General features: G+C 47.8%; 1 protein-coding gene across 2 annotated transcripts; it reads right to left on the bottom strand.

The window, feature by feature from the left end:
- Positions 1-631: 631 nt before the first annotated feature.
- On the bottom strand, positions 632-7,243 carry SEPTIN1 (septin 1). Of its 2 annotated transcripts, none has more exons than XM_072597574.1 (11): positions 7,182-7,243; positions 6,798-6,888; positions 6,605-6,709; positions 6,091-6,214; positions 4,385-4,519; positions 3,276-3,393; positions 2,434-2,535; positions 2,213-2,312; positions 1,483-1,648; positions 1,239-1,329; positions 632-1,116 (listed from the first exon to the last, which is right to left on the bottom strand). In XM_072597574.1, exons 1-11 carry the CDS (start codon positions 7,182-7,184, stop codon positions 1,036-1,038), a joined length of 1,116 nt encoding a protein of 371 aa, XP_072453675.1. In that variant the 5' UTR covers positions 7,185-7,243; the 3' UTR covers positions 632-1,035. The 2 variants fall into 2 exon arrangements, with proteins under 2 accessions (XP_072453675.1, XP_072453676.1); XM_072597575.1 differs by having other exon boundaries at positions 6,605-6,691.
- Between the last annotated feature and the right edge of the window lie 803 nt (positions 7,244-8,046).

The raw sequence follows: 8,046 nt of genomic DNA, 5'->3' as shown, positions 1-8,046 counted from the left end.
TATATATACATACATATACACATATACATACACACAGAGACTGCATATATGTGCATGAGTGTACGAAGGGTATGTTTGGGAGTAGTGTTTATGGGGATGGAGGGTACATACAGAGTGAGAAAGGGAGTATATATGAGTGTGAGGAGATGGATGTAAAGAGAAGAAGGAGGGTGTGTTAATGGAGAAGATGGGGGTGGGGGTCTTCAGGATAACAGGCTAGCAGGGGATAGATGGATGTCCGGATTCAGTCTGGGGTGGAGGTGGGGCCCAGCACTGCCTTTCACTGCTCTCCCTCACTTCCCTCACCCTCCAGCCCTGTAGTCGGAAGGCTCCTTCAGGGATCTGGCTGTCTGATTTCCCCAGTCCCAGCCACTCCCTTGGTCGTCCCCCAGCCCTTCTCTATTCCAGTCTGGCAGGCGGCAGGGTTGGGCCCCTCCGCTCTCATAGGGAAGCAGTCTGCTTGCCAGTTCCTATTCTCTACTCTTGGCTCAAACATTAAGCAGGTATTTCCCAGGCCGCAGACTACCTTTCAAAATTCTCCTTTCCCTGTCACTCCTTGCATTTCCCTGCCCCACCCTGACACCAGACCATCCTCCCCACCCCCTCTCAGCAATATACAGAGCAGAGACCCTTAAGGAAATCAACTTTTATTTCAAGACATTGGGATACACAGTAAGTGCTTAATAAATGCTTGTTGTGAAGAACAAAATCAGCCTTGACAGACGACTGACTTAAGAAGGAGAAGAAGCAGTTGCACAGGATCAGATGGAATACAGGACGTGTGAGAAGGCGAGCTGAGGGAGAAGGGAGCTGCAGGGAGGTCAGTAAGATTCCCAAATATCCATGGAGAAGGAAATGAGCCTCAGTGGAATGGGACAAGCTAAGGGTTAGAGCTCAGCCAGGCATGTTTTGGAAGGGAATCAAGGGAGGTGAGTGCTGAGCAATTTGCCTGGGCCTTAAGAGACTAGGGGAGAAGGGGCTGGAGGCAGGTCCCCAGGGTGTAATAAAGGAGTGGATAAGAGGAAAATGGTGGGTTCAAAGGACATCAGACTGCTCTCCCTGGCTCTGCTGCATCTGGGCCTGCATCTTCTCCAGCATCTCCTGCATCCGGCGCAGCTGCAGCAGTGAGAGGTTAGGAGAAATTCAGCTGGATGTGAGATGGGCCCCTCCCGGGCAGCTGAGGAGATGGGGTGGGAAGCCCAGCTCCCAGGTTGGGGGAGGCAGCCAAAGGAACTCACCTCCTCATCCTTTTCTCTGATAAGTTTCTCTGTCTCTGCCAGGGGCAGCATGGGGAGGGGTATTTCAGTGGCACTCTGTCGGGACAACTTGCTGAAGGCAGGAAGAAGAAAGGAAGAGACTTGTAACTGGTTTGGAACTTAAGGATCCCCCACCCCACCCCAGTCACCCACCTACCACCCTCCTTTGCCCCACCGGGAATCCAGGGTTGGGGAAGGGTTTGTGTGTTTTTGGAGGCCCTCTCACCTTCTACTGGCTCGTTCCCGGGCCCCAGGACGGGCCAGGCTCTGAAGACAACGGGCTCGGTAGCCTTCATAGAGCAGGTCATGAGTCACCTCCTTCAGATCCTGCAAGTGAGTCTGTACCAGCATCCGTCTCAGATTAAGGAAGTCACAGTGATGAGGATTCTCCACTAGTAGGATATGAAGAAGAGAGGATTGGAAGGGAACAGAAACATTGGGGAGACATCATGACCACATTTAGGAACATGGGAATCAGAGAAAACTGTTTAGAATCATAGAATGTCAGAGATGGAAGGGAGATCCTCAGAAAGCATTTGGCCAAACTCTTATTATGTTCTACGTAGGCAAAGACAAATTCTATAGTCAATTAAACACCTCTTTAAAAGAAAACATACAATTCCAGTCTTCTCAGTCTCTGTGACCATATTAACTGTGATGGGGAGGGGGTAACCACTCTGAGGCCCAGAAAGATGAAGTGATGTCCAAAGTCATGGAATATAGTAAGTGCTTAATAAATACTTTTTCATTCATTCATTCATTCACTCAATCATCATCTGATAATCAAATACAGGACTTCTCCTTCAAAGATTTTCACTTTTGGCTATGCTTCTGACCCATGGAGGTTCTCCCTCTACCTGTCCAATCTAAACCATTACCCTGGATAGGTTAACCTCTCCAAGGTAGAAAACTTCCTCCTCTGCTGTATCCTCAACCTGTCCTCCACCTCTCCTTACCTTCTGCTGCTCCCCAGGGGTAGGGGCGACCCCTCACAGGCCGGGAGGCACCGTCCCTCACCACGGTACTGGAGCCAATCACAGCAAAGGGGATGCTCTCCTGAAGAAGGGCAAGGATCAAAAGACATAGCCAGGATTATGTCACCAGAGAGCTCCCACTCTTCTCCCTCGCCTTTCTGACAATGGTCATCCCGTGAGAGCCTCCCCCTCTTGGCCCTCACTTTCATCTCAGCATCTCGTTTCTTGAAGTCTTCATCCTCATCAGAATCACAGTCTGGAAACTGGTAGATGTTGATCTCCTGTTCCTCCAGCTGCTCACGGATCTAGCAGAAGAGAGGAAATACATGAGGAGACAGAAGGGGGGGAGGGGAAGGGGGGGAGAGGGGGGGGGAGAGAGAGAGGGAGAGAGAGAGGGAGAGAGAGAGAGAGAGAGAGGAGAGAGAGAGGGAGAGAGAGAGAGAGAGAGAGAGAGAGAGAGAGAGAGAGAGAGAGAGAGAGAGAGAGAGAGAGAGAGAGAGAGAGAGAGACATTCTAGTCCTGAGGCTGTTAGAATATCATCATAACAAAGCTTCCCTTTACAAAGTGCTTTTCTCCATCTTCTTCAGAACCCAGGTGTTTTTGTTTTGATACAGATTTTACTGATAGTTACTGAGGGACCTAAGTCAAGTGATTTGCCCCAGGTAACACAGCTAAGCACCTGAGGCAGACTCCAGGTCTCAATCTCCTACATTGTTTTCATTATGACCATCCTCAGGCCTTCAAACTGGCTTGTACCTGAACCACCCTAGAGTGTGATGTTTTTCAATCATGTTTTTAAAGCCTCCTAGGCAGAAAAGCCCACAACGTCCTTTAGGAATCTTTTTAGAGTTTAAACACCCCCTCCCTATCAGGAAATTCACTGTTAAGCTAAAATTCTTTCTTGAAAAAAAGAAAAGGGAGAAAGTCCAAATGAAGAAGAGAGAAGGGGTGAAGCATTAGTTTAAACTTTGACTTTTTTTAGGACCAAGGAAAGAGGTCTGAGATTAGAACCCCCTCAGCATGTACCTGTCATCCCCAAACATACCTTCTGCTTGAGAATCTGGGTTTCCTTAGGAGTCAGGGCATCAGCTTTCCCAATGACAGGGACAATGTTGACCTTCTCATGCACAGCCCGGAGGAATGCCACATCTAAGGGGCGGAGCCTAAGCCACAAGGGCAGTCAGGGTCTAGATTTCTACCTCTCTGCACCCCATCCAGGACCTTATTGACCTTCCCCTACCTGCTCTACCCCTATCCCTCCCTAGGCAACTTCCTGGAGCAAAGCTTTTTCCTCTTCCATCCTCAAGACTCATCTTTCTGCCTGAGGTGAGAATCAGATCATAGAAACTTAAAGTTGGGGGAGGGGAGGAGAATCTTAGAAGATGTCTACAACCCACCCAGTTGAGAATTCCCTCAGTATCCTGACTGAATGCCCCCCCCCCCACTTCCTAGTTGAGCTGGGGCTTCAGGGTCAGATGATCCAGATTAGGTGAGATCCCCCAAAGTGGTGAAGTCCAGTCTGTCTCAGAGAGGAGCTGCGATTGGTCTAAAGTCATACAACAAATTAATGACAGAACCAGAATTAGAATCCAATTCTCCTGACTTCTAGTTCTGGACTCGCCTGTTTTCTGATGGGTTAAGTTAGAGGGTTAGATTACATGATCATTAAGGTCCCAGTTAGTTCTGGCATTCTATGCTCCTTAGTTCTTTCTAATATACTGTACTACCCAATGTCAGCTTGGATGGACTGCCCTGTTGTTAAATTTTCATCATGAGCGCTTATACCTTGAAAATTAGCAAAGACTTTTTCATTATCAAGACTTGACTTATTTTATTAATTTTTAGACTTAAGAAAGTGATGGAGAAGTGTTAATAACACAAATTAAACCTAAAAGTTAATCTCGTTCACACACACACACACACACACACATACACACACTTTTTGAGAGAGAGAGAGAGAGAGAGAGAGAGAGAGCTGGTTGTGAAACATTTACTATCCTGACTCCATCCCAAAAGAAGGCATAGAGTGGAGAAGAGTCTCTCTAAGCAGCCTCCCTCTTTAGCCAGGGTGGGAAAACTTTCTGACCAGAAACTGCATTTGCCCATCTCTCATTCCTACCCCTAGGGCTGTAGGGTTTCCTTCCCTGCTCTTACCCACGACCAAAGGGAGAGATGAAGTAGAGACAGCAATGGACCCTGGAGTCCTGTATATTCTTCCTGTTGAGGCCACTCTCATCCCTCAGATACTGTTCGAACTGTTCCTCAATGAATCGAACCACGGGCATCCAGCTAGGAAGGAATGGGGGACAGGAGAGAAGAAACTCAGGCTCTGGATCAGAGGCAAGGAAAGTAGGGAGCCTGGCAGGGCTGTGATGGGAATCTTGTGATGTTCCCTCACCTCAGACAGTCTGTCAGACCAGCAAGGGTGATCAAATCCTGTACATACATGTCAAGCTCAGGACTATGGCAGAGGGAGCCAAGAGGAGGCCAGAAGAAGAAAACAGCTAGATGATGGAGACCTAGAGCCGAACTCAGGATTAGGACCCTGAGGGTGATAGCCAGCATTTGTATGACTGCTTTAAGGTTTACAAGTGATTTACAAATATCATATCATTTGATCGTCACAACAACAATGGGAGGTGGGAACTATTATTATGCCCATTATAGAGATGAGGCAACTGAAACTGACAGAAGTTAAGTGACTTGCTCAGAGATAGACAGATAGTAAATGTATGTTAGATCAAACTCATTGTTCTCTTTCTCCATGGAGTTCTGAAAGAGGGCTAGGCACAAATGGAAATGAGTTTTGCCAGCAGCCAATGCTTCTGACTCTAGAACCAGAGCCCATTAGAATCTCCATCACTGTACAGCCTTGGGAATATGAAGAGGGCCCCCAAAGTAGGGAACAAATTGGATTTGTCTTTGATATTTCCTCCAGTAAATGTTCAACACTGAAAGCGGTATGTGCACATGCGTGTGTGGATCAAAGGAACTGAGCTCACTTGAAGCCCCTCAGATTTCTGGAGGATTGGTCTCTAATCCCTTCCCACCCACCTAACCAGGAGGTCTGGAGTAATGATGCAATCCCTAGGGGTCCTGACCCAGGAGTCACACAGGCTTCTTTCTGTAGCTAAACATGGGGGATCCTATCCTGCCATGTTTCATCCCCATGATCCAATTCCCATGCTTCCAAACCAGCTTGTATCCAGATTAGATGCCCAGTGCCTCCTGGGTGATACCTCTATCTTCCATTTGACCTAGAAGGTCAGGAAAACCCAGGGGAGACAATGATAAAATGAGGTAAGCCTGACCTGAGCTCCCAAATCTCCTATCATAGCTTCCCCCTTGCCCCACACCCTACCTTTTCCCTTCATTCTCCTTCTTGTCATGTCTCTTCCCCCCCCCCCCCCCTTACCCTAATAAGCCAAGGGTCCTTAAGCTTTTTTATGTCCTCTACATCTTTGGCATTCTGGTGAAGTTCATGGACCTCCTCTCAGAATGCAGTGCTTTTTAAATGCAGAAAATAAAATATACATGCTTAAAAAGAAAGCCAGTTATATTAAATGAAGGTATGATTTTTGCCCCCATTCAAGTTCACAGACTCCCTGAAATGTGTCAGGATCTGTGGATACCAGTCCCCAGCTCTAAGGATTGGGAAGCTTATTCTCTCAGCTTCCTTTTCCTTTTTAGTCTTCCCTTTCACTAAGAGCCTGTGCTGGAGGCCCATTCCCCTTCTTAGGCTATCAAATTAAATCAGTCTAACTGGATTAACTATTATTAATCACCTTCAATGTTGACCATACTTGCCATGGGTCACAGCCTTCTCCCCATGGCCCATGCTCTCTGTCCCCCATCCTCACCAGTCTCCATTGTCCACTGCATCACCAAAACCTGGGGTGTCCACCAAGGTGAGCTTCACTTTGATTCCTTCCTCTTCGATCTCCACACCCCTGCGCTCAATGGTCAGGGTCTGGCTCAGTCGAGCTGTACCAGGGCAGGACAAGGGTCAAAGGAAGATCCCATAAAGGGAAAGGGAAGGGAGTGGGTACAAGAGGGAAGAGAGGCAGCAGTAGGAAAGTCCGGAGAGAAGAAAGGGACAGTGATTTGGGAGGGTGAACGATCCTTTGAAGGGAAGAGGAAAGGCTAAAGGAGAAGGGAAGGGAACTGGGGATGGCCAGTGTCTCCAGACTGCAGTAGGACTAGATTTCTCAGTCTGTCTCCCACCCTAGCCTAACTACTACAGGACAACCAACCTGTGATCACAGTGATGGAGAGTTTTATAAGGCCATCTGGAGGATTAAGGAAAGAACCAGGAGACTGAGAAGGCAGGGAGGGAAAAGAACATTACATCCCAGCCAGAGGCCCTTTACTCACCATTGGCATCGGGTATCAGCCGGTCTTTGTAGAGGTCAGTAAGGAAGAGGCTGTTGATAAGTGTTGACTTCCCCAGGCCCGACTCCCCTAATGGAATTAACCAGGCTGGTCAAAGACAGAGAAAAATGGACTGCTTCCCTCTCCCGTACCTGCTGGACCTTACAGAGGAATTTCCCACTCCCCAAATCCTCACCTGCTACCATAAGGGTGAAATCAAATCCTTTCTTCACTGACTTTCTGTGCAGCTGACTGGGCAGGGCTGCAAAACCCACATATTCTTTGTCCTGCAATGGGAAAAAGAAGTAGGAGTGAGAAGGTTAGGACTTGGATAGAAAGAGGAGACTGCAGGATGGAGCAGAGACTACAGGGAAAGCACTTGTATCATTCAGGGAGACAAGAGGCTGTTGGGGAGAGATGGGTGGGGATGTTAGAGAAGGAGGCTAGTGGGAAGGTAAATGAAGGCTGGGGCCTGATTGGGCAGGATAGTCATGTCATATCACTTAAGGAATAGTTCTCTGAGTCCTGTAAGGTCTGAGGAGGGATGCTAACGATGCCGAGCTTCCCAAGAAGTGCTCACCATAGTCCTGGTGTCTTCTTGCTGCACCTGGTTCGGCCCCCACTTCCTCTGCTAGGGGAGGAAGTTGACAGTGGCTTTAGCCAGGCTGTGCAGGAAGTGGTGTGTCTATCTGGGGGGGGGGGGGGGGGTGTAGGGGTGTGTGGGGGCGAAAGGGAGTAAGGGAAAAGTTCATACCTGTTTCTTGAGAAGAGGGTAGGGGGAAAGTGGATTGAGCTTCCCAGGGGAGCCATGAGGCTCTTGGGGATTGAAGATGGGACCCTAACTCCCATCCCTTGGGACGCAAAGACAAAAACTGGGGAGTTCTCACCCTTTACAAACTTTTCATGATTTTTATCTATCCTTTCTTGTCTACATACTTAAATTTCTTGTTTCTTCTCGTTCCCATCAACTTTTTGTGAGAGTGTTGAAGAGACACATTTCTTATGGGGTAATACCCTTTGGTGGGGAAAATAGAGAGAAGCTGGGCAAATTTACTGTGCTTTAATCTGTCAGAATAGGACTGGGTGGAACCAAAGTTGACCATGAATAATAACTAAATGGAGCCCTAAGTGGTAGAGATAGAGACAAGTGTAAAATGAGGAGATTCTGAAGAATCTTTCAATTATGAGAGTATGAATCTATGGGCATAAAACCGGAGTACAGAGTCAGAGGGAGGAGTGAATCCACCAGGATTCTCATTTAATGTTGACCCACTCACTGTATTATCTGGACTAATGAGCAGGAAGTGTGGCATCCCTTTACGGATATCCCCTGTGGGAAAGTCATAGACACAGGCTGCAACATCTTAGCTAGAATGGTCACCATAGAGGGGTATAGGAAGAAAGCGATAGGTTTGGAGTTGAGAGATATGGGCTATCGTCCTGGC

This window comes from Notamacropus eugenii, chromosome 3 (assembly GCF_028372415.1).
Source record: "Notamacropus eugenii isolate mMacEug1 chromosome 3, mMacEug1.pri_v2, whole genome shotgun sequence".
Classification (NCBI taxonomy): domain Eukaryota; kingdom Metazoa; phylum Chordata; class Mammalia; order Diprotodontia; family Macropodidae; genus Notamacropus; species Notamacropus eugenii.
This window is presented reverse-complemented; position numbering and strand designations above follow the sequence as displayed.

Coding starts and splice junctions, on each gene's coding strand:
- SEPTIN1 (XM_072597574.1), bottom strand. Junction 1,649..2,212: donor CCCCTGGGGAGCAGCAGAAG/GTAAGGAGAGGT, acceptor ATATCCTACTAG/TGGAGAATCCTCATCACTGT. Junction 1,117..1,238: donor TCAGAGAAAAGGATGAGGAG/GTGAGTTCCTTT, acceptor TCACTGCTGCAG/CTGCGCCGGATGCAGGAGAT.